Here is a 27453-nt window from a genome sequence, read left to right as displayed (position 1 = left end):
CTGATTTGTTTTCAAATTATACAATATCAATGACAGTTATGCGAAATGAAAACATCTTAAAGAGCATAATTTATTTAGTCTAATATTAAGTTTTACAAAGAAATTACAATTGCCCTAAAAACAAAGTAATGAATACAATATCTAACATGATTGACCACCAGCGCAACGTTTTCGTCTGTAATTCATCAATGGATTTTGAATTTGCCTTAATTCATTCTGAAAACAAATATTATTCGTTTTGTTAATAAATGTACAGTAAACTTGTCCGCCTACGAAATGTAAATATAAACGTGTAGATATTTTGTGGAATACATTTTTTTTTCCAAGTTGAATCCTTATTTTACTTTTTACCCTTTATTTAATCGATACCTGGAGCTTTACGAGAGATATGAAGAGATACTTTTACGAGCTGATGTGCCAAAATGATAAGTCTATGGTTTTTTGGCTATTTTCGGTTATATTTCCCATAGGAGATATTAAACGATTCAGATAAAAAGTCGTTTCAAACATTTCGGGCATATTAATACTTTGAAATGATGTACCTGTTTGACTCAGCACTCAGCTATCAGCTATGCCGTCTACGTGTAATTTACTCAAGTATCTATGTAGTTGGCAGATTATTTTTTCTTTTTTTTATATCTCTTTTTTAAGTCTGTTGTTAGTTACTCGAAAAGCCATTCAACTAGTTTGATGCTTACTTGACGATCTAATGATGTTTTTCTTAGTAATGCAAGTCGTGCTTCTTGAATAGCTTCCAGTAATTTAGCTTGTGATAAAATTTGTCTATTTAATTCTTCTATTGCTGGTTCAGAATTCATTTCTAATAATGCGGCCATCGATTCATCCGATCGTTTTCGACCACATCCTGCCAAACATTAAATACATAAAAATAAAATCAATTCTCTTGTTTTTTTTTTATTTTTTTTTCTTAATAGGTAATATTCTTATGAATCCTTTTTATGGGAGAAGGATCTAGGTTTGTAAAATTAAAACAATTTTGAACGAGGGTTTAAAAAATTTTAGCCCTGAAAATTGCAAGATTTTTGAAAAAAAAAATTCATCGAATACCTAGACTTATAAAATAAATATTTTCAAAGTCGAGCGAGTGATGCGGAAAACTAAGTGAAACAATTTACGATTCGTGCTATTGTACCGGGTACTTTGTGAGCATTTTATTACCATTTAAGAAGTATTTTGTAATAAAAACTATGAGACATCTTTTCTCAGGGCGTATAATAACATATTCGTTGACATGACAGAAAGGTAATAATACATATATTCAATACGAAACCGTTACTTTGAAAAGATACATACATAAAGCAACGTTGCCAGTTATAACAAGTACATCACAATCTAACTTTGAACTTTTACTTCTAGCTATATTGGCGTAATTATGGCGGAGGAGGTGCCGTTTCACTATTGGCGCATGTTTGTCTCGAGGGGAAGAAAAAGAAAATATTGGTGTATTTGAAAAATAAAAAAATAAAGCAAATAAGTGAGCCTACAACTTGTGCTGTTGTTTTTGTTACTAAATTACAGTGCATAGACCTATTATATATCTACGCGTTGTAACAATCTGAAAAACAAAATCCACCCACATGCTGAAAATTTCTTTCGTCGTTTCAAATAATTTGCCTATAGTTTTGAAACGGATACCTATTTTTAAAGTTTTAATTAACGATAGATAATTTATTCGGTTTATTTATCTAAAGCTATAATGAAATCATTTCCGTTTTTCACATTCGTGAATTTTACCTGTAAAAGCATTACAAAATGGTTTCTTCCTCCTTTGTTCTACTAGTGGTTCGAAATCTCTGTCGTATAGCTGTAAAAATTCAAACACACTCGAGTTAATTAGGCAATGAAGTATGATATTGTTAAATTACAGTCTTATTTTACGCTGAAAAACATGCCATTCGTCTACTTCTCCTACCTACGTACGTTGGATGAAAATTTTCTTTCCACGTTACGACCGTCGTAAGCCTACCTTTACTACTATATCATTCGTTCGAGTGACATTAATCGCAACGATAGATAATTTGGAAAAAATTGAAACACTTTGTCGAATATAAATGATACCTTTCTAAAGAATAAATGTTTTCGCTTGTTTACAAATGCAGCAGAAGGTAAGTATAATAACGATGATGGCGACGTGAAAGTGATTATACATTTCAACGAATCAAACTCTCTCGTATTTGTAATGAATTTCATAATGAAGCTTTTCATTTCATCGAGGCTGGAAAATGCGGTTACCAACGTTGTATTTTGATATACAACACGCTAATTACGTTTGATTAGGAAAAATTACGAAAATCTTTCTCGTCGAATGGGCTGCGTTGCGAGCTCGCGGTGGCGTTATTTTGTAAACACCTTCTTCGCAGCGAGTAGGATTGAAAAATAAATATTCGAAGGAAACAATTTCGCTGGGTACTTGATTTGAAAAATTCCTCGCCAAGTCTTCGCGTTCTCGAACAATGTTCAAAGTTACGAGAGAGATAGGATTCGAGATAGGCTAGTATTTCGATTTCGATAAATACGCCGCAATATTTGGCCAGCTATTCTAGCATCATAGAGAAGTCCAGAGTTGGCGCGATTCCAGGAGCTTGAGAATCGGATTCCAAATGGTGTGATTCCACAAAATTTTGAGTCCTGATTCCGCTTATCAGATTCGCCAGATATAGGAATCCGAATCCGAATCGTAATTTTCGATTCCGATTCCTTTCGCGACTCCGATTCAGATTCCACTCACGACTCATCTTAGGATCCTCTCACAACTCCAACCAGATTCCTCTCACGACTCCAGCCAGATTCCCATCACAACTCCTTAAATTTCATAAAAATGAAGCATTGAAGATGAAATGAACATTCTAACAAACATTAGTAAATAAATATAAAGGCTCGCCGGTGTTATTTTTTTTGTAGGAGTGGGGGGGGGTGAGGCGTGGGGAGGGGGCAATTCTAAATTTTTCGTACATTATTGTATAATATGTCGATTGATATGAATTTTTCGAACATTATTGTGTAATATGTCGAATAATATGTTTTCGAAATCGTAGAATCCGAATTTGGAGTAATTTTTTTTGTAGGAGTGGAGGGTGAGGCGTGGGGAAAGGGAAAATTTCAAATTTCTCCTACATTATCCTTATCGTGTTATATGTCGAATAATATATTTTCGAGGTCGTAGAATTCGAATCCGGAGTCATTTTTTATGGTGAAGGTGGAAGGTGAGTCGTAGGTTCGCATGTGTGGGGCCCTCTCCCCAAACGGTGATACTTGAATAGCACTCGACCCTAAAAACTAGCTCAAGATTCGAATTCTGCGACCTTGAACACATATCAACCAACATGTTACACAATATTATAGGCAAAATTTGAAATTTCTCCTCTCCTCTTGCCTCGCCTCATACCCCTGCGAAAAAATAACCCCAGATTCGAATTGTACGACCTCAAAAACATATCAATCGACATATTACACATTAATATAGGCAAAATTTGTAATTTACTCTCTCTCCCCTTGACTCACCTCCCACCCCTACAAAAAAAAAATATCTCCAGATTCGAGTTCTACGACCTAGAAAATATATTATTCGACATATAACACGATAATGTAGGAGAAATTTGAAATTTTCCCTCTCCCCACGCCTCACTCCCTACTCCTACAAAAAAAATAACTGCAGATTCAGATTCTACGACCTTGAAAACATATCAATCGACATAATTACACAATAATGTACGAAAAATTTAGAATTGCCCCCTCCCCATGCCTCACCCCCCACTCCTACAAAAAAAATAACTCCAGATTTGGATTCTACGACCTCGAAAACATGTTATTCGACATATTGCGCATCGATCAGGGTCGAATCCTAATAATACCAATTAATTTTGTAGATTTTCTGACTTACCCCAAAGTGGGGTAAGTCAGAACAAGTTACATTTTATTCGATTGTGCGAAAGCTACTGCGACAATCGCGCTGAAATTTTCACCATAGGTTAAAATCCCTTATGGGAACCTACATACCAAATTTCAGCCATATTGGTTCATTAGTACGAGAGTAACAGCTGATCAAAGTTGAAATTGTGAAAAAACGTTCTGACTTCCCCGGTGCACCTTATGTAAAATTAAATTTTCAACTCACCATGTTATTAGTAAAACAATGATAAATTCTAAATTCATCATTCAGATTCACTTTCACAACCACTTTTGACTTTTCAGCGCCAACCGGCAAAAATTAGATAAAAGAATATTTATGAAAATTACACTTTTTTGTATTTGTGCTTTTCATTCAATTGAATTTGGGTGATTTCGTTCATTGTGAGAGTCTAGAGAATCGTAATGAGGAGTCGCGAGAATCAAATTACCGGAATCGCGAATCATATTACATTTGCGATTCCTGCTTGAAAAGAGTCAGATTTCACATTTTTCGATTCATCTGTCAGGTGAATCGAAAATGGAATCCGATTCCGGAATCGGATTCATGCGATTCTCACGACTCCTTAAAAAAATCGGAATCGCGCCATCTCTGTAGAGAACTATTAACACGAATCCGATGTACGCGGATTTTCCTACCGGAAATAATTCATTTCACGAGGTAAACGATTTCAACACTATAGGTGAATTTTAGGAGAGTACTCGACATATACCTATAGTTTTTAAGGCACACCATACCATAACACCTAGCCTATAAATTTACGTCGTGCAAATTGAACGTTGAAAAAGAAGCAATATATAGCAGAACGGGTGCCTGGCTAAATCGTTAAAATAATAGAGGATAATTAATAGTAAGCACGTGTAAATGAGAATTATAATTGTAGAATTAAAATTTGCATCGATGAAAAATTCAGGATACTTTTTCATCGTCTCAATCGTAATGGTTCGCGGCCATCGACCACCCAGATAGCCAAGTTTTTCTTTTTTCATTTCGTATACCATAGCAGCTATAGGTATGGGTATATAGCCAAATTTTCATTAAAAACAAAACGATTAGCGTATATGGTATCAGAAGTAATATAAATTTTCACTCGGTTTCATCCCTGGTGTGTTACGTTCAAGGGTATAAAGTGTTTCATTAATTGAACGAATCATTAAAATTTATTACTTCTACATCTTCGATTGCTGCAGCCTATGGGTTGGCTAGAAAGACAGACAGATGACAGATAGACTGACAGGTAGACAGGTATCCGAAATGACATCGTGATTTATGACGAACCAAAAGTTGAATCAGGTACTCCGATTTCAATTAATTCTTTTTTTCCATATCAGTTCCAGCCAAACTCACTTCTTACCTCGCCTTGTAAATTCCACTGCCTTCCGAATACGAATTGAATTCATACATGCCGATAAAATTGCCTAACCAGTTTGCCGTAAATGCATATGAATCGACACAGCGGACTAACTATCTGTGTTTCTACTTCTTTTTAGCCCGAAAGCAAAAATAAAGCCCTCCTACCTCGTATTTTACTCATTTAAAAAATAAATAAGTATTTAACCTCTTAATAATCGTTTAGTAAAATAACCATCGCAATATGGATTTCAATTTTTCAGGGAGGGGGTGCGGGTCTTGTATGTACCGATTTCTTCAAAAACTGCTAAACTTTAAACGATCTTTTCTCTAGATTGGTTGATTTTTGAGCTTGATCTGTTTGCGGGATTTGAAAGAGAATAAACAGGAGATTCAAACTTTGAGTATAAATATACTCGTAACAATATTATGTTGAATTTTTAAAAAATTTGATAAACTTAAAACTGAACTTTCATGACGAAACTTCAACTTTTCACAATGACTACAAAAGTTGAAAACTACCGTTTGGAAATTTGAAAAATTACAACGAAGATTCTTTTTTATACCTTCTCATATCAGCAAACTAATATTAAAACTGGTATCTTGGTACCTCTAGAAAGGGTAAAAGGACCTCAAATTTTAATCGAAGTTCAAAAGTAAATAAAAAGTGGAGTAGCATATCGATTGTTACTGATTCGATGACGCCATGAGTTTGAATATCAGCTCATTTTTTCAATCATAATCTTTCTGAATACCTCCCCTCTCTTCTCTCTAACGTCCTTAAATATGATTCAGGCATCAAAACGTAAAAATTCTAAGCCAGTTGGAATTTTGATCACTTTAAAATGCTGTAGCTGTTTTTTAAAAAATTTTTATTACATATTTTGATACTTGGTAAAAAATAAAAAAGATCAACGGAAATTTATTGGATAGAGCTACTCTAGAGGTAGAAACCAAAATTTCATCGATTTCAACTTCTCTGGAGGATTTTTATAATAATGGAAATTTTTTAAAAATCTTTCTAGAGGCTCTGAATTGATTTAAAATTATGATGAAAAATCATATCCATCAAGTAAAAATTGAATACCACTTCATTTTTGTTAAAACTAAACAAAGAAGGCACCGAAAAAATTAGTAAATTACAAATATAAATATTTTTTATGTGTTTTTTTTTTTTTTTTTTTTTTTTGAAATTTTACATGATTTGAAACGCTTTGAAGAATTCTAAGCCAAAAATTGAGCCTTGATCTTTGATATTTTTACAGACGTATCATACAACCTAGCTATTAAGATAGGTTGAAATTCCACAAGAAATTCAAATATTTCAACGAAAATATTTTTGAGCAGTTTCGAAGAATTCTGTGCCAAAAAATTGGGTCATGATTTTTGGGATTTTGAAATACTGTATAGGTATAAAACAACCTTTCAAAATGGGTTAAAATTTCGACAGAAAATCAATAATTGATATCAAAACTTGTTTTGAATATTTTTGCAGGATTTTGTGCTTAAAATAGGATCAAGATTTTCGAGATTCCTTCTATTTCTTGCGAAATTTTTACCAACTTTAATAAGTTGCAAGGCACATTTTTTTTAAATCCTAAAAATCTTCACAAATCCAGAAAATCATCCAAAAATGTTGCTCGAGTATTTTGGAAGAATTTTTAAAGCCCAAATTCAGGTTATGATTTTTTTGTTTTTAACAAAGAAATTGGGTGACCAATCAAAATGGATTAAAATGTCGGCAGAAAATCAAAAATAATATCAAAACTTATTTTAGTTTCAAGCCCAAAAATGGAACCATGATTTTCGGCGTTTATAAAAAAGATGTCAGGCGACCAATCAAAATGAGTTGAAATTTTTGCAGAAAATCAAAAAATGTTCATAAAAACTTTTTTTTGAGCATTTTTGAAGGTTTTTTAGACCAAATGAGTCAGTCATGCGACGTATCAAAATAGGTTAAAATTTCACGACAAATCCAAATATTTCAACGTAAGGGTTTTTTGAGCATCTTTGAAGAATTTGTAGCACAAAATTGTGTTCTAATTTGAACTGTTTTTGACCACTTTTGAGCCTAAAGCTTGGCCATGAGTCATGATTTTCGGGATTTTTCAAAAAAATGTCATAACAAAAATTTCTATAGATAATCAGCATTTTTAAAGAATTTTGAGCCCAAAATCGGGTCTTGATCTTCGAAACTCTTGAAAAAAATGTTTGGCAACCTATCAATATGGGTTGAAATTTTGTTTTTGAAGAATTTTACGCTTGACATTGGATTTTGATCTTATGGATTTTTGAAAAAATGTCATGAGACCTATCAAAATTTGTAAAAATTTCAGGTCAAAAATCAAAAATTGAAGATAAAATTTTTTTTAGCACTTTTGAAAAATTTTTTGCCCAAAATTGGATTATAATATGTTTTGAAAAAGAATCACACTTCCAATCATAATGACCCCTGAAATTTCGCCAGAAATTCAAAATATTTTACCGAAAATGTTTTTTGGACACTTGTGAACATTTTTAAGCCAAAATTTGAATCTCGATTTATGGAATTTTTGAAAAATTGTGAGAAAATCTTATCCTTGAAAAACGTTTCTTATTTCAGAAGAACCCGTAATTTTTGAAAAGATCGTGGTCTGAGACTCTCATAAACAAAATTTTTGCTGCCCAAATTCATTTTTCGATTTTTGAAAATTAAAAAGTAGGTAATCATTTTTGACGATTTGTGTTGAAAAAAAACATAAAAAATATATACCTACCTACTTTTGATTGATGTACTAAAAATTATGAAAAGTAGTCCTGGAAACTACTCCTTCGAACTGAATTCCAACATATTTTGGTCATTGTGGAGTCTCCAGAGCGATTTTGATTTCTCCAAATGACGTAAACATCAATTTAGGCAGCTTAACATCAAACTGTGACTTATTCTCGACTTATTTATTGCGTTTATTCATATTTCGCCTGATCGAAAATTGCCCTGAAGGTTCTAGTTCTAGACGGTTCGGAATGGTCTATATAATTTGAAATTTTGAAAATTTGTCAAAAATCGAAAAATGAATTCGGGCAGCTGAAATTTTAGTGGAAACAAAAAAAAAGTCGTAGCAGTCTGCCACTACGTAAGAGCCAAATCTCTGTACGAGAAACTTTGAAGGTTTTTCAAACATAATGGCAATGTTTTCTATTAAAAACATTCAATTAATTAAATGGTGACATGATGAGATGTTTTTAAACATAGTGTTCATTTAGCATGTTTGCAGGGAGGTCAATTTGGAGGGGCTGTGTAGGCTTTCCTAAAGGTCGAAAAACATGCGAAATAGCCAAAAAATCCACTTTTTTGACCCCCGGAGAGGAATCAAATGAGGTTAGAAGGTTTAAACCTGCAAAAGGCACTTTGGGTACATCATCTCAATGTATTGTGAAAATTTGGACGTTCTAGGTCAATTTGGGGAGGCTGTAAACTTTCCTAAAGGTCGAAAAACATGCAAAATATCAAAAAAAAATCCACTTTTTTGACCCTGGAGAGGGGTCAAATAGGGTTGGAAAGTTGAAACCTGCAAAATACACTCAAGTGACATCATCCCATTGTATGATGGACATTGGGGCTCCTGAGGTCAATTTTAAGAGTGAGGTGGGGGTCAAAGATAGTGTCAAAATCAGGTTTTTTCCACCTTAAATGGGGTGGGGATGACCTAGAAAGCTGAAATTTGGATATGTTGTTCACAAGGACGATATTCACCAATGGTATGAATTTGGTTTCTTTTCATAAATTTGGGACCAAAGTATGCTTCTCCAAAAAAATGACCTTTCTGTAATTTTCAACTTTGACCCTTCCAACTGCGGGGGTCAATTTTAGCTTCCAAGAGAACCCTATTCCCCAAGTTTGACTTTATTTGATCAATTAAAACTTAAAATGTAAAAATCACCATCGAGGCCCATTTTTTACAAAAATTTGGCTAAAAAACCAGCCTCTTTGATGGTGATAAAATTATGTTTCAATTTGAAAAAATTTAATTTTAACTGAAAAATTACAGTAGAAAAGTCACAACAAGCGACAAGAAGAGTAAGAAAAGCTTGCTCCTTCAATGTTGATTGTACTGATCATCAAGTTGAAAAAATTTAGTCACATTGAAAAATATTCAAAAATGTTTTTTCATGACGAGGAATGAGTTGAAAAACTCAAGTTTGAAAAATTTCGAAAATCCAATCTCGAGTCAAAAAATCAAAAGTCAACAGTTGACAATTTTCTATGTATTTTTTAGTGCTTGAAATTGAATAATTTTCCCTCGATTGTTCTGACACTTAGAAATGGAAAAAATTCGAAAAAAAAATTGCATCAGCAAACAAGTACCACTATAAATAAGAAGCATTCTACCATCACCAATTCACCATCTACGTATATAAGTTCATTAGGTAAGTAAAATTCATAAAACTCGAAGGTACCTAATCAAATTTAAAATTTTCTTAAATACAGTCTCTCGTCGAGTGTAATGATCAATCTCGTCACGCATCGTCGATTAAACTGCAGATATGCTCGTACTTATATATACTAAATAAGTCGACACTTCTGCATCAGAAAATACGTACTTATTCATCGGTGTATGTAAAACATGTAAATATAATTTTTTTTCTGTTACAAAATTACGAATATATCGAGAGAAAAAAACCAACACCACGAAGAATAAAAAACATACTCGGTAAATCTATATTAAGCTTTTGAATCGAGTTTAATTTTCATTCACGCGAGTACCTACAATAACTAAGTTGAGACTTTACAAGGTTCTTGAAAAAAACACACACACAAAATTTCCAATCGAAGTTGAAGCGAAAAAAAAAACACACTTGGATGAGAAAGTTTAAGCGGAAATTTCACCAAACAGCGAGAGATTTAAAAAGCAAAAAAGTGCTGATTAATGGAAACGATTGGCGGATGCGTGGCGTTTACCACAAATACCTATCTAGCTACCTACGTAGACCATATTATACCCGTACTTATGGTATAAGAAGCGAGAAAATACACGACCATGGCGAATAAAACCACATCGCAGTATTTGCATAATATACTTACATTTCTTTGCATTATGACGTCATCGGAAATAATTTCTCTAATTTCAAAAATCAGTAATAGTGACGTTATCGTTATGACTAAAAAACGCATTTTGATTACTGTTGATGGCAACTATACGATACGAAACGATACCTGAAAGAGAAAAAATTGACGAATAAAAATATGTTGTATAGGTACGTACAGTATGTTCGAGTATATACCAAGCTACGTCAGCAAATAAATGATAACCGCGAGCATCGTAAGCAGAATATGCTCGGCCACCTGCATAATAAAAGTGAATTGGCTTCTTCGTCATATCGCTTCGTAAACTATGCGTGAAACTCGGTGTAGAAAAAATTTTCAAACAGCTTTATTTTTTTTCGTAGATCATAATTTAACTCGTTCTCGAGTTCGATATATTCGCAACAGACTAGCTGCTATATTATCCATAAAAATAAAAATCCAGCCAACATACTAGGTACTAGTATAGGTATCCCATATCGTAAATGTTAACAATCCATAAATGTAACCTTGCTCTAACATCTGTACTTTTTCAGATAAAAAACTAGGTAGGTAAGTACGTTTAAAAGCCAAAGAAATCCGATCCTTTTTCACCGCAACTTGATGGTTTTTCGGGTTTCCATTGTACAGCTATACAGATACTTATTCAACTCCGGAATTGATTAAAATCTTATACTTACAAGTTGTCAATATATTAAGCAATCTATCCGCCGGATAGTGGGTAGGTATTTGAAGGGTTGATGATTGTGGGCCCAATTGTTAAAAGATTTTGTACCCGGTAAAACGAATCTTTAAAAAAAATTGTAATTTAAACGATTTTTAGGCGAAAGTTTTTTCCCCAAATGTGCTGTGTGATGTTTCTTTGCAGGTGGGTAATGACTTTTTTTTTTTTTTTTTTTGAATTACGCGAATAATTTATTCTTCAGAATACCCACTACACCTTTTAGGGGATAATCTGCTGGTTTTAATCTTTCGCATGTACCATGAATTTTTAAATGAGTCTTCGGATCAAATATTTAAATTTTAAAATCCGTCCACACATTATACATTGTTCTTCGCCTCTTAGGTTAGACATTTATTGTAAATTGGTGAAGAAAGATATCCGGGGGTTGATTCTTATACCTTTTTTAAAAAGATTTTCAACGTTTAACAATCGGGTATTATGCAAATAATGAATTGTAGGTGCATGTAGGTATTGTAGGAACTGCATATACCTACCTATTTATTCATTAACATCATGCAAATTGAAACAACTACCTTAGGTACTTGATAAATTTTCTGATTCAGCAACTTTTACAACAGTACCATGTAAAAAATAGGTAGCTAATTATAAAGTTTTTCACGATTTGTATCCATTGCAAAATTACTTATTTTGTTGTTCAACAATGAAATATTTATTAGGTAAGGGGGTGTGAGGCCAATTTGAGGGTGCTCCTCATGAACCAGAACAGTTCAAAGCATCTCTGACTAAGCCTATCACATATGTATAATGATTATCTGATAAACAGGAAAAAATTCATGGCAATAGTTAATAACCATCAAAATTACCTAAAATAGTGCGAAAAAGTCTAAATTTTATTGAGAACTGATTTTACTTAAAAATACGAGTTAGTTTTAGAAACCAGGAAAAAAATAATAAGTAAAATATTGTTGAATTTTTTTTACTAGATTTTGCCTAAATTTTTCTTTTTTTCGAGAAAAATTCTTACAATATGTTTTGCATATTTTTGACAATGTGGTCAATTTTTATTAAATTTTCAACGATTTGCCTCAAAGTGGTGACCTCTGGTGAGAAAATATTCCCCTATTTTTTATTTTTTTCAATTTTTTAAAAACTCAGGCTCTGGTGGGGCTCCTTCAAAATTCAAAAATGTCAAGTTCCAACACTTTTAAAAAGTCTGTTTTGAGTAAAATGAACTCTCATGAGGATATTAACCACATCTCTAAAAAACCAAGTTGGTCCCCTAGAATAGCTGAAATTCGTACCTATTTTGCGTTAGATTTGAGCTATTTTAGGGGGTCAGCTTGGTTTTTAATGGAGGGGGCTAAAATTGTCATGAGAGTTTATTTTACTCACAAGAGATTTTTTAGAGAAAACAGAGCTTGAAATTTTGAAATTTTGAAATTTTACAGTGAATTATGTTTTATGCTTTGTTGATCTGGAGAAGGTGTACAATTGAGTACGAAGGAAGAAGTTGTTCGAAATCCTGAGGAAAATTGAAGTGATCGAACAAATAGTACGCTTAATTGAAGAAATATACACAGATAATGTAATAAGAGTAAGATCTGGAAACATGTGGGAAGCAAAGAAGATAGGAAAAATCATGCAGCCTGTTCAACATCTACTTTTGACAACATGATTAAAGAATGGTTTGAAAACCAAGCCAAAAGGGCTACACATCAATGACACCCATGTCAATACCCTGCTATTCGCTGATGATCAGGTGGTCTTTGCTGACAACAAAAATGACTTGCAGAGAGTGATGTAGCCGATGTACAACCTTCAGAAAGTAGCAGATAAATACCCAGTTGGGTGAAAATCTGCCCTTACACGACATAAAAACAAGGGCAGGAAGTCCGGCACTTTATGCCAATACATATCTGCTCATTAATCAGCGGATATTCGGTTTTTCTGCCCCTAAGCATAAAAAATCTGCCATTGCTGTTAGTTGATGAAAATTTGTTTGGCTCAGCTGGGGATCGAACTTGGGACTCCGGATAGGAGAGCGAGAATTCTCATACCCTAACCACCAGGGCAGATGATATCAAAAGAAAAAATATTTATATACCTACTAAGCTAAAACACACAAGTAAAATCAAAAAATGCCACATTTATGCACGTTTTTCAGTGAGCATGCAAATAAACGTGCCACAAAACATTCTCGTAGCATATTTTGTAGCTGGTTTCTTTCAACGTGCAGAAATACTGTACGCCACTTAGGTATTTTAAAAGTGTAGCAGCCTTACAATGACAAAAATACACTACTGTAAACTAAACTGGGGTAACATTGAAGGATTTTTCAGAATTTTTCATGTTTAGAGGTATGAATGGAGGAGGTAGGGGAAATGTGTGTGGTGCTTTTGATGAAGCTATGTCAGCACTACGTTTTGGCGTTTACAGAAGTTGTCTACCTTTTTCCTGTCAGGAGCAAAAGCCAAAAGAAGTGCCCTTCAAAGTTACCCAGCGTTTGGGGTAACTTCGAAGGCCCCTTAATGTGCTTTCCTCAAGGTCAAAAATTATCAAAAACATGAATATTCACTTCTTGGCCACTTTATACGCGTCAAGCATCTACAAAATGATCCATATACAGGGGTCGGCATAAGTTAGTATTCCGATTTGCACAAACAAAAATTTTTTCAAATAGAAATGAATTTTTTTTCTGTAGTGACATAGCGGGGAATGAAACTATTATTACCAAAGTGTTGGTGGGACTTCCACGAACACAACGCACTGCCTACAAGACCTTCCATCTACTCATTACACACAACAGGGTGTTTAAAAGAACACATCAGTTTTCAAATATGAATACTAACTTATGCCGACCCCTGTACACAATTGAATTTATGAAAGAGTGCTCCAAAATGATGATTTAAAATTTTTCTAGTTTTCAGGCGTTTTTCATGCATTTTGGCCAATTTGACCAAATTTCATGATTTTTCAATGATTTTAGAGCTGTTTTTCAAGTTTTCACATCATTTTTAAGAAATTTTCAAGCATTTCATGCATTTTTGGCCAATTTTACTGAAATTTCATGATTTTTTTATGGCCTTCAAAGTTACCCCAGTTTGAATATTATTTTTTTACTCCTTAGGGAAGAACTTTGGCACATGAACAAATGCGCTATTTGTGGTCAGGAGGTGTACCAACACATCTATAATGTCACTTGACTCATTACTTGAAAATTCAAAATTCCAGACACCAAGCTTTTTACATTAATTAAAATGAATTAAAACACCACTTTTTTCACTTGCTTTTTTATCAGTGTTGGAAACACTAGTTGAAAATGATATAATAGGAAAATAACTGCCAAAGTGTACTCTATCCATTCCCGGTGTCAGAATTGCTCCATTCTTCATAGTTCCACCGCCATGGAACATAACGTGGTGAAAAACCACACACTTCAATGTTACCCCAGTTTACGGTACAAAATATTCTTGTAGAGTATTTTTCAGCAGAAATTTTTTTCTGTGGTGCAGAAAATGTAACAACCTGAAAAGTCGCTTCAAATTACCCCTGTGAATTGGTGTTTCAGTATAAAATGACAATTAAATTTAACTGCTCTTTAAGGTGTTTTTATTGGCAGAAGAGCAGATTTTATCCCAACTGGGTACAGGCCTATCGACAAAAATTATGCGATAGCATGCTAAAACACATGCTTTTGTGCATAGCACAAGCAATGCGTGAAATTTGGACTTTTTTCAAAAAAAAGCATGCGATTCAGCCTGCAAATAGCATGCTTAAAAGTAATGTTGAAGAATGTAAAATGAAAGAAAAGTTGAAAAAAATTTGCCCCAGATAGTGTTGGCCTGAAAATATTCTCAATGCGCATAATCTGAGAATATTCTCAATGCGCATAATCTGAGAATATTCTCAATGCGCATAATCTGAGAATATTCGCGAATATTCGCGAATTGAGAATATTCTCTCAAAAAAATAAAAATCATGACTTTTTTCAAAAAATTTGAAGATTTTTCTACAATTTTCCACAATTTACAAGTTTTACATCAACTTTTCTTTATAAATTTCCAATTTTCCTTAATAATTTGAAACCTTTTCAATGGAAATTTAGAAAGTTTCCGATTATCTCTAAACTAAGCAATAATGTTCTAATTTTTTGAAAAGAATCTGCGGAATATGCGCAAGAATCTGCGCATATTCTTGTGCATGCGCAAGCAAAAAAAGAATATTCGCGAATTTGCCCAACACTAGTCCCAGACAGGGATCAAACCCGGGTCACGCAGTTTCTGTTGTTCTGCGCTACCTAACCCACTCAGCCACTCCGCTGCTTGCAAAGGATGGAGTTATTTCCCCATAAATGTTTGAACTTTTTGGACTTTGGAGAAAAATTAATAAGTTCACAACTCACAAACATTTATGTGGAAATAACAATAACTCCATTTTTCACAAGCAGCGAAGTGGCCGAGTGGGTTAGGTAACACAGAAAAACTGAAACTGCGTGACCGGGGTTCGATCCCCATCTGGGGCACAAATTTTTTAAATTTTTCTTTCATTTTACATTCTTGAACATTACTTTTAAGCATGCTATTTGCAGGCTGAATTGCATGTTTTTTTTTTTTAAAAAGTCCAAATTCAGGCATACGCATCTACACGCCTGTTTTTATGCATTATTTTGTTAATAGGAAGAATGAAAATCTCATCAAAAAAAAAGGTGATGGCCTTTGAGGGGAAAGAACCAATACCTATGTGTAGTAATATTGTTGTAAATGGACTGCCAGTGGAACAAGTCAGAAGCTTTAAATATCTCGGTTGCGAACTATCTTATGAAGGAGAGGTTGATGCACAACATAAGATCAACAAATTCCTGAGAGTAAGCGGGGTAATAAACCGAGCCATCCCTTCAAGAAAAGTCAAAGCCAAAACTCGAATAAGAATTTACAATACACTGGCAAGACCAATGCTGCAGTATGGAAGTGAAACATGGACGATGAGAAAGGATATAAAAAGCACTAAGCAGAGTAACTGCAACAGAAATTAGATTCATGTGAGCCACAGCAGGATATCGCACCTCGGGAGTTATAAGGTCACATCTCAAAAAAAATTGATTTTGATGTTTTTGCATTTTTGGGGTTTGCATGACCCCCTGCAACCAAAAATAACACTTTGAGTCGGGTATGCTGCTTAGATCATGTAAAAAATGCAAAGGGCGTAACTCAAAATTTCTACAACATTGCAAGTTGTTTGGAGTTATAAGGTCACATCTCAAAAAACTCCTCTTTCTTTGAGTAAAATTCGCACATACAAAGTGTCAGAAACCAGTTTCGATAGTGTTGAACGTTTTTAAGATGTAAAATAATCACAAGGAGTGTATTTTTTGTAGGTTTGATCCAAAACAAAAAATTTTTAAAATAGAACATTTTTCAAAAAAATTAATTTGCATATATATTGACATTTTAGTTTTTTGAGAAAAACTCAAAAACTAAGCACTGTAGAAAAAAACTAACGACATTATGTCGATTGGAAATTTAATTCTCTACAATTTTGTTATTATGAAAATTTTTTTGGACGCTTTTTTTCGCCTCCAGATCACTTTTTATGAAAGGTTATAACTCAAAATGTTTTCCAAACATTGAAATATTTCCTCTTTAAGATTTTATTTTTCAAAGTGTTCTTATGCTAAATGAAGGTAGGATACCAGATCTTTAAAATGAGGTGCTATTCATTCCTCACAATTGATTATAAGTTGATGAAAATAATGAATCAAGTTTTTTAAAAAAAGAAAATCACTCTCCTGTAAAATTTCACTTTTTTGAGATGTGACCTTATTACTCCCGAGGTGCGATATACAAGACACGATAGGAAAACGAATGAAGACGTCCTGAAGGAGCCAGGAGCACAGCCAATCATTGGATGGGTGCATGAAAGATTACAGAAAGAAATGGTGAATACACGTTGATAGAATACCTGATGAACAGTCTCCTCAAAAAGTCAAAGAATATACACTCTAACTGGCAGGAGGAGCAGAGGAAGACCGAAGAAAAAACTTGATGACACATCGTCGGCAAGCAATTCTTCTACAGTTTCCCAATCAGGCTGAAGAGCTCACCGGGTCAAATTTTAATGATGATGATGATGATGATAACATTTTTGAAGATTGAGGCGCCCACTGCCGTAGCCCAAGTTTTTTGAAAATGGAAACAATAAAAAATAGGGAATTATTTTCTCACCACAGATCATCACTTTAGGGGTTGGGAGGGAAGAAAATCCCAACTTCGAAAATTAGGACCACCCTACTCCAGTACAGCCTCAAAAGTATGGTACCTGACCTACATATATAAATTGTTATCTATTGTGGAAGATTGAAAAAAGCACAACTATTTGAACTGGTTCGTTTTATGCTAGAAAAAATAAACATATATACTAAATTTCATTTAAAATCTGAAAATTTCGTTTAGTTGTGGAGGTTTCAGAACCTGCACTTTGGATCTAATTTAGTTTCATTAAAAGTTGCAGTGCAACAGTTCCACTGGTATCCTTCTGAGCCATTTTGGGGAAATCATGAAAAAAATGATTGGAACCAGTAGGTCACCTGTTATGAGAACTTCGCAATTAGATACCAAAATGAATAAAAAATTATATGCAGGTCAACAAAACTTAGGCCAATATATTAGTCCAGATTCATCAAAAGTCGTATTTTTTTTCGTATTTAACATAATATGTACCATCAAATGAACAGAAGATTAACTTACTTTTAATAAACCTTAAAAAATTTAGAATTCGTCAACCATTCGAGTACATAGGCAAGATCGAGAGGCAATGTGACAATGCCCCCTAAATTTTCTCCACTTTATCGTAGGCTGATCTGTACTAAGTTGACTTTTCGAGACATAAAATATAGGCCAATGCAACAAATATTATGAAAATTTCACGAAACAATAATTCGATCAGATAGATATCACCTTTCTAATATAATAAAGTAAACAGGTTAAATATTTACGATGAAAAATGAACTAAAAAGTCGTCGTATCATTCTATTTGACGAGACTGTAGTAGACTATAGGTATAGAAAACAAGGCTATCTAGACTTGAAGGAATATAGTTATGTACTTCCGTTACACATTATTCGTTTCAGACCAGACCTCGAAAACATTTCATAGCCTGAATGTAACATTCGATTTAACCTAGTTTACTCAATTACCTACCTCTGTCAAAAATCTACTCGTGGTTTAAAAAAAAAAACACTGCGAAAATTGTCGACCACACGACTACATCCTAAAAATCTATTGCATTATTTACTTCGACAATGATACGTTATAAAACACCCATATACACCTCGGCAGATTTGCTTTTTTAAACATAAAAGTCGTCTTTCGTAAGGTTGAAAATGCGCCGCAAAATAGATACGATATACCATACGCTTGGTAAAAAATTCATCATAAACATGTTTTATAAATTTTACAACTTTTTTATTTTCTTAACACACAGGATGCGTGTGTGGGGCTTAAAAAGAAATACACGCATATATGAAGCAATTTCGTCATATTTTTCAATAATAAAAATTCCAAATGTTTCTCATCCTCTTATATAAGTACATAGAATGGTGATAGCTTAAGTAGGTAGGTATTTCTTTGTATTAGAGAGGTTTACCAGACCACGAGCATTGTAATCTGGCGTTTTTACAAGGAAAACGTTTTAGAAACAATTTCAGCTTGTTTATGTTGCCATAATATACGACGAGTAGGTATCTGCATATGAGAGAATCATTTTTTGATTGAAAGCTGAACAAATTAGCGTGGGTTGGATATATGTAGCTACTTAGGTACCTATCTGTAATGTGTAATTTCACGTATGTATAAATTTTTAATGCCTAAAATATGTACTAAAATGGTGATAATTTCGCGATGAGTTATGCCAACTGTTGCGTTTTGACTTTTGCGATAATGCTTTTGTCATATCCATTTAGGCGCAATTTGGCGATATAATAAAATATTCAAATTTTCCGAAATCTCCGGAGGATAAAATTAATTAAAAAATCGCGCCCAGTAATGCATCGTTAATGAAGGAACACGATTTGTTGAAATATCGATAAGTTGGTTTTCTCAATGAATCAATTTTTATTCCCGCGAGCTGGAATATTTATACGCTAAGAAAAAAAAACAACCATTTCCATCGAAACACTTCACCCTTTCTTTCAAATTCGATAACAAACAAAACTACGACGAATACGCTATTTAAATGGTTCATCGTTGAAAAAAGGCGATTTTTAAAATGCGATAAATTCCGCCATTTTGACTACCATACCATATACGCCGTGCCACCATTTCAAAAACATAATCTCGATCATTTTGATAAATTAAATATACCACCGCACAACGCACGAGGTAAGAGTATCCGATTTAAAATTCGCATTTTCACAGCGTGCGAATGTCGAGCTTTCATCTCCAAGGAAAACATTACACATACGTACAGAAATGGCAACAAGAACATAGAGATGTGAGAACCAACAACGTATAGTAGGAGAATGTGAAAGCTGTTTCGCTCTTTGCTTTTTCTGCACGCCCGTATATGAAATCAGCTTTATCACGAACCCATCAAAAGTGATATTTTGTTTATACTTCTTTGGTGAGCTGATGACTATTGTCAGCTTCGGACTCCATTTTCTAAATTAGCGCACTCGTCGAGGTCTGACTCTTATTAAAAAATCATATACGGGTTTTGTTTTTCCACATTTATGAAAAAAAACCAACCTTGAGTAATCCGGTCGTCGTGTGTTGATATAAGGTATAAATGAAAAAGGCTTCTCTCTCTCTTTTTCACACGTATTTTTTTTTTCTACTACAAATAAATATACATTTGTTTCAATTTATATATTCCTGACGGTAAAAGATAAGCCTTTATTCATTTCAATACATGCTACACGAGAGATGCAGACCTACACAAGTAGGTGCCTATACCTATCTACATACAATATAGGAACCGATGTTGAAAATTCAAACGTGCGAGAGTAATAATTAAACCACTGACAGTTTTTTTTTTTTGTATGAGAATATAATGAACGAGAGAAGAAGAAAAAAAACACGAAAAAGTTCAAACAGTTGATGAAGTATTGCTTTGGTGACTGTTTGTTACTACTTTCTCATTTATTATATGTAGTTGGTACATGGGCTATAGCTTTCATTTGCAACGTCTTTGTGATCAATTTTCTCTATGAAACTAAAACATTGAAAATCGTATAAAATCTGCTGATGGTTAAACAACTACAGCATTCTGAAATTTATTGTGGTAGGTAGGTAGAGTAAAAATCCATTTTCTTAGATAATCAGCTGTTATTCACAAAGTCGATAATTTCGTCACCATCCACTCAAAAAAAATGAAAGGGCATCCAAAAACATACAACCATATTGAATCAGATGGATTTTTGGTCATTTTTTCGAAAATGGGAATTTTTAAAAAGAATGGCAGGAGGCTCCAGAGCAGCTTTAAATTACCTGCAATCGACTCCGTAAGTTGAAATTCAAGCATACAGTAAATTTCAGCCTTCCATTTACATTGGTCATTAGGTAAAATTTTGAAGAAATTTATATTTTCAAAAAAGTCCTAAAGGCTTCTGAACTGTTCAAAATGGTTTAAAACTGTTCCAATCGATTCGAGGGGTCAAAAATAAGGCAAATGCCAAATTTCAGGTTCCCAATTCAATTTGGAAAAATTCTGATTTTTTTTTGCATTTTTGGCCCAAATTTGATTTTCAAAACTTCACTAGAAATCCTAAAATGCACTTTAGCTCCTGAAATTTTGGCTGAAGAAAAAGTTGAGCGGAATTAGCTGATTTTATTATCGACCATTGCCCACCTAAATTGAAAATAGGTTTTCTGCAGGTATTTTCAGTTCGTATTTACGGCAAACTGGTTAGGCAATTTTATTAACATGTGTGATTTGAATTAATATATCTTCGTATATGGAAGGCACCGGAGTTTCGTGCATTTTCTCCAAATTTAATGAACAGGTGAAGATACACAGACGAGGTATCTTGGTTTCCCATCGACTTGATGAAAATTTCACCCTTCTCCCTCCCTCCTCCTTCAGTATTCCATTGTTCATAATACAATGAAACATTTTCGAAATGGCTTCTATGTATATACTCGTATTTTGATTTTAAAAAAAAGCTTGTGCATCACGATAGCGATTTCTAGCTCTTTTTATTTTTGAGAAAGAGGAAAAAAATTCCATCACCTGAAATTTTGGCTGATGATGTATTGTTGGATGTTTCTTCGAGTTAGTTTTGTCTGGTTCAAAGATTTTTCTATCAGATACCTACCTCCTTGTTGGCAGTTAAGGAAGATTGAGATTTTCCAAGTATTCGTTTGTTCTATACCTACCTTTAAAAATTAAAAAATTATGAAAAAATTTGATATTTTTCATTTTTTCCCTTTTTTTTAAGAGTAAAATGAACGAGTTTTTCTTTTCAATTACCTAGATATTCAATAAATGGTCAATGTTGCGTTTTTTCTTACTCAAAATGTGAGGTAGGTATCTCAACTAACGGAAAAATTTGTGTAGCAAAGAAAAATTGAAAGCACATCCAAAAATTCGAGTACACTAATACACAAAATTTTAGCTGTTAAATTTTAGTTTTCATTGGATTTTTGAAAATAATTCAAAGTGATGTGTTATCCATGAAAAATATGTATGTACATATCAAAATTTGATAAAATTGATATAGAAGGCTGAAATAATTTGATTTATGTCCTATCATTGACCTTTAGAATCCATTATTGGTAACGGCTTTATAACCTTTTGAAATCTCCAGAAAAATTTTATATTCTTCAGTCTTGAAAAAATTATCTCGAAAGGACCAACAATAAATTCTCCATTTTTTCAACACAAGAAAATGAAAAATTCTGCTGGAGGCTTTATGAAGGGCTCGAAACCACCAATGATCGATTTGAGACGCCAAATATAAGACATAAATAAACCAAACTTTAGCTTTCAAAAACAATTTTATTAAATTTTGATTTTTCGTAAAAACAAAACCATTTTGAATGCTTAAAAATTTGCCAAAAATTCAGTAATAAAATTCAGGTCTTCAAATTTGATCTGTGAATGTCTGAGATGTGTTTAAATTTCGATTTTTTTATACGATCAAAAAAGTTTTCTACTGGTTGGAGCTCCCGTTTTGTTGAAAGGCAAAGGGGGAGGAGTCAAAAATCCTTTCGCCTGGGACGTAAAATAAGTGCTTTAACACGCTTGGACCTGGTATAATCTTGAAGTTTAGTGGTCAGTGGTCAATTGTTGACCTTTCCAGAACAATTTGAACTTCTTGGAGGTTTCGGAGTGCGCCAAAAATCGCTGATTTTGGAGTCTGGTGGTTCTTATGACCAAATCGACATCCAAAATTCGCAGATCGAATTTCTTTTTTTTAATTTCAAAAATTCCTATTCAATTCACCAATTAAAAATTTGCCGACTGATATGAAAAAAAGTCAATTTTGCCGAATAAAAAAGTGAGTTTTTAAACGTGAAATAAAAGATGAGAAGACAATTTGACCAATTAGTACATTTTTCATTTCGTAGAAGAAAAACAAAGCTATTCATGTTTCAAGTGAAAGAACAATGTTCTTTTTTTTTAATGTGAGGAGATTGACTTTTTTGGCTTCAAAATTTCAAAATTTGAATGATTTTTATTATAAGTTTCAGTTCTGAAAAAGAATAGCAAAAAATGCCCCAGTGAAGTAAGAGCAAAAGCTCTCGAAATTTTGTATTTCGAGAAGTAAAAATCATTTTTTTCTGTGTGAGGAGTTTATTTTTGAATTTAATATTTTTTGACTTTGAATAATGGATTTTTAAAAAAATTGATTTTGAAAAATAAAAACTAACAGACCTGAACGAAGTGAGGGCTGAAGTTTTTGAAAATTTATAATTCAGGTAGGTACCTAGTAAATTATTATTTTTTTGCAGAAGTTAATTTCATTACATTTGACATTTTTAAAAGTTAGATACCTAGAACAGATATTTTCCTAGTGCAGAAATTCAGAAATATAGAAAAACTGTATTTAACCCGAGCAAAACGAGGGCAAAAGATTTCAAAGATGTACGATTCAAGTTCCAAAAAAATCAGCTAAAGCAGTTGAGGGAGGATTTGAGTTGCTCTGGAGTTTTCTGACGAATTTCTAAATTCAATTCTGGGAAAGTTCCTTCAAGTCCACATAAAATTTCAGCTTACCCTAACCGTTCAGATTTCCCTAGTCAGATCAGTTGAGCTCGTAACCCTCCTCATCAATTTAGGAACAATTCACCAAAGTCAAAAATTCATATCTTTCTTCGAAAATTAATTTTTGAAACAAAAAATGAGAGGCAGAAAAAAATTTAAGAAAATTGCACCTAACTTGAATAAAGAAATGAGAGTGCTTTCAAATGTTAACAATGCAAATAAATTCCAAATTCAAATTTTCATTTTTTTTTTTTTTGTGAACAACTGAGCATGAATACTTTTTTTGTTTTGCTAAAAAATCGCTACCATCTGAAATAATTTCGGCAGTCCAAGGCAGCTGCTTATGTTTCCTGAAGGTATAGGTGAGTACCTACGTCCCTGCACTCAATAGAAGAATTTCGAGCCAGAAATAGAAAAATGTGAATAGTCTGTAAAAATGGAAAATTCTACGTGGAATCAAATCTGAATAAGTTTGACATCCATAAAAAAGGATTTACTTATAGGTAGGTAGGTACTAGGTAGGTAAGTAGGTACCTATATTATTTTGATTGGTTCCCTTCAATAAAAAATCTTCACTAGAAATTCTTCTTTTTTATGCGTAAATATCTATGTAAATTATTCGATTCTTCTTTTAATATGTGGATAAAATTCAATTTAACAAAAAAAAGTACTACGAGTATGGTTGTATAAGTTTATCCGTGGTGTATTTCATGGCTACACTCGTTTTCCCTCTTGAATTTAAAATTCAGATAAACTGCACTTCACTTCAGTCAAAAGAAAAAAGATTAATTTATAAATGATTTAGCGCAGGACTTTTTTTTTATAACTAACCAAATAGGAAGCTAAATATTCATACAGGGCTTTGCAGAAGTCAGGCAGCAATCCTTCTCTTTTAAAAAAAATACTTATGTAGGTAAGAGTTTACAGTTATTTTGTACTGATAGGCATATTCATTGTGTAAAAACGTGCAGGCTATAATCTGTCTAAGCACCTCCCTCCCTCTTCAATTAGGGCCATATTTCAAGAGTAGTTAATAAAGATGTAAAATAGTTATTAAAAGTTGAAAAAAATGTGTATCCGGAGTTATTTTTCGTATAGTAAAACGAAAATCGGTAGCGTGACTTATGCAGTGCCCTGTATTTCAGCATACCCATCAGCTATCCAGCTTTATTTTTTAATAGGCTCGTTTTATTAAATCAAATATAAAATAACTACAACAAATTCTTTTATTTTTCAAATTGAAAAATTATGCACTCGAGTATAACTCTTCACAGTGGACTAATATTTAATTTTGTATTGTTTACTAATTTTTGTTTTTAAAGCTAGGTAAGTAAGATCGTTTCACTTTGGAAATTTCAGGGTAACTTTTTTTGTCCTTTAAATTCAAAATGTTTGAGAACCACTACTTTTTCAAAGCGCAATTGATGCATTCAAACCCCAAAAATTGCTAGGTACCTATCGATAAAAGATCGAAGCTCAAGTTGTAAAAATTTCAGGTCTTTAGATTATCCAATATCTATTTCAGTGTATTATATTCTTTTCTTTTCTTTTTTTCAAAAATTTAGATTTTTAATCTCGAGAATGTACCTACCTAACCTAACCTACCTAATCTTATACAATATCAAGCCATAAGAAAATAATGATATTTCTATTCAAAACATATTTTAACTTAATGAGAAAATAAGTGGAAGTGAAAAAGTAAGAATAATAAAGGTTTTCATCGCATCATGTGCCTAATTGTAAACACCTTCGCAACATTCGTATACGAGTAGATTAAAACATCGCTCAAGCAGGCGTTTACCTCATTTAATAACACTCAGATTTTCACCATTTATTCAACGAACAAACAATATTCACCCCTTTTTTTTCATTTAAGCTTTTAGCAAAGTAAAACATCCGCTTAATTTACTTCCCTATGGTTAGATAACAACGATTCGTTGGAATGTTTCTTTTTAGTTTTTTTTTCATTCTTTTTTCCAATTTTCCCATCCATATTGTGCTCACAGGCTGCTTCTCACGTTTTAATTTTTACACCAATCATTTATTTACGTAAGAATTTTGCACACAGGCAGTTTATAAAGTTTTCGTAAGAGATACCTAAGTATATTCTTAGGCTCGCTTCTTCTCTCTGTACTGAGTGAAAATTCACACTTGAGTGGCTTTCAATTTCCACGAACAAACGAATAAATCAAAAAAAAAAAATTCTCCAGCTGAAAGTTATCGACTAAATATCTGTGAAAAGAATTATGAGCTAAAATTATGTAAATTTATATCTACCATTTATACGTAGAAAAAAAAACAAGTCGAAAAGAAGGAGGTATCTATAAATTGAATTAGCGAATCAAATTTTCAATTGAGATATTTGAGAGAAGTTTGTATTTTAGTACGTTAATCTCTAATCGAATTTTTCACCATTTAATATCTTTCTTTAGTAGTAAGTAAATTAATTCGACAGAATGCGGATTTCAAGAAAGAATGCGACGATGGTATCGATGTGGTATACCTAATCACCCTTAACCGTATACCATACAAAAAAACGATACAAGTTGAGGAAAAATAAGTATATTGTGCGAGTGTATCTCGCCTACGGACTCATTATAGTAAAATGGTATCTTCCTCGTTCACCCACCATGAAAGAAAAAGAAAGAGAAAAAAAACATTTAAGAAACGTTAAAAGCTGAGAGTTTTTGCAAAATCGAAACTAGTGTGACTATTCTTGCGTGAAGTTATTTTAAATATTTTCAAAAGATTCCGCGTCAAATTATCTACTCATAGCAACTCTTTTTAAGGGAATTTTAATATCAAGAGCTTTTTGACTTTTAAAACGGTTGCGGTATTTTGTATGGGTAATTTATTTTATGGGCTCCGGAGACTCATTTAGGAATATGAGATGTTTATAGTTTTGACTACTTGGAGATTCTTTGCATTATATTCGTTTATTCTACGTGGTATTTTGGTTTATTTTTTTTTACCAATTTTATAACCTGATAAGATTGAATTTTATTGAGAGAAAATTATGATTTTTTTGCCACGAGGAAGAATTTTAAAAAAAATTGAATAAAAAATCTGGAAAATTGACGAATTAAATAGTTAATCAATTTTGATTTTAAATTCGTTCGAAAAATTGAGAGAAAAATCACGAGTTTGTATTTTAATTCCTCGAAACACTTTATTAATCCCATAAATTGATAGTTATCCTGTCTGTAGACTATTTACAGGTATTCTGAATAAATTATCATACATTAAGTAGGAACGAAGAAATTATTTAAAAAAAAGAAAAAAAAGAAAGTAAAATGCTAAAAAAAAACCATCAACCCTAAAAACAAATATCTATACCACATGTCAAAATAACGATGCAAAATTGAAACATCTCATCACTTCTTTAGCTTTTATAATGTAGGTACATTACGTAACAATTACATAAATATAGAAAAAAAATATTAAAAAAAAGAAAGCATCACTTACTTTAACTCGCACTTGTATTGGAATTGTGCGATAAGGTACAAATTAAAAAATTAATAAAAAAAAAGGTAATTCTAAAAACAAAAATACAATAACGATATCAGCATGCCACTACAGTCATCAAATTGAAAGCTCGAGTCAGGGTTACTCATTGTATTTATATAGCGATAAGATGAGCGCGCTGTTGCTTTGTATCTAACCCCCCTCCAGCCGACCTGCGTTCAAATTCAAACCATCCCTTTCGTACGAGCTAAGCAAGGATGTAAAAATTAATTCGTTACATGCCCAGTAAGCTTCATTCGTTCTACCATTCATAATGCTTTTATATTAATATCACACGAAAAATTCTAATTACTCTTATTAGCATATAAGGTTCGGATTCGGGTGATCTTGAAACATTTTTTTTATGTCTCCATTTGTCATCTTATGAGAAGTCAATGAACTTTGTAGGTATCCAATTTGATGATCTTACTTATACCTTGACGAAAATGGAATTTGAATTTAAATATATCTAATTGTGTGTGGAATTTACTCGTATTATATTTGTACTTAGGTGGGTAGGTAAATTTGGTCGAGAATTGCGTATCGCGTATTGGTTACCTACCTATTTGATCAGGTTGGTGTAAGAAGTTGAGGTCGAGGCACTCTTTGTATTATTATAATAGGCATCGAAATAATAAATTCCTTTCTCGTTGTAGCAAAATTATAAGAAGCTCAATTCATACATTTCTGGAAATTTTTGTAGGCTTTGAACTTTGAACCGAA

General features: G+C 32.9%; 1 protein-coding gene across 1 annotated transcript; it reads right to left on the bottom strand.

The window, feature by feature from the left end:
- Positions 1-56: 56 nt before the first annotated feature.
- On the bottom strand, positions 57-26830 carry CCAP (Crustacean cardioactive peptide). Its single transcript, XM_065362477.1, has 5 exons — positions 26692-26830; positions 10341-10472; positions 1756-1825; positions 699-865; positions 57-216 (listed from the first exon to the last, which is right to left on the bottom strand). Exons 2-5 carry the CDS (start codon positions 10428-10430, stop codon positions 142-144), a joined length of 402 nt encoding a protein of 133 aa, XP_065218549.1. The 5' UTR covers positions 10431-10472; positions 26692-26830; the 3' UTR covers positions 57-141.
- Positions 26831-27453: the final 623 nt, after the last annotated feature.

The sequence above is a fragment of the Planococcus citri genome, chromosome 4, assembly GCF_950023065.1.
Source record: "Planococcus citri chromosome 4, ihPlaCitr1.1, whole genome shotgun sequence".
Taxonomy (NCBI): domain Eukaryota; kingdom Metazoa; phylum Arthropoda; class Insecta; order Hemiptera; family Pseudococcidae; genus Planococcus; species Planococcus citri.
The sequence above is the reverse complement of the archived record's forward strand: the minus strand, read 5'-3'. Positions and strand labels throughout refer to the sequence as shown.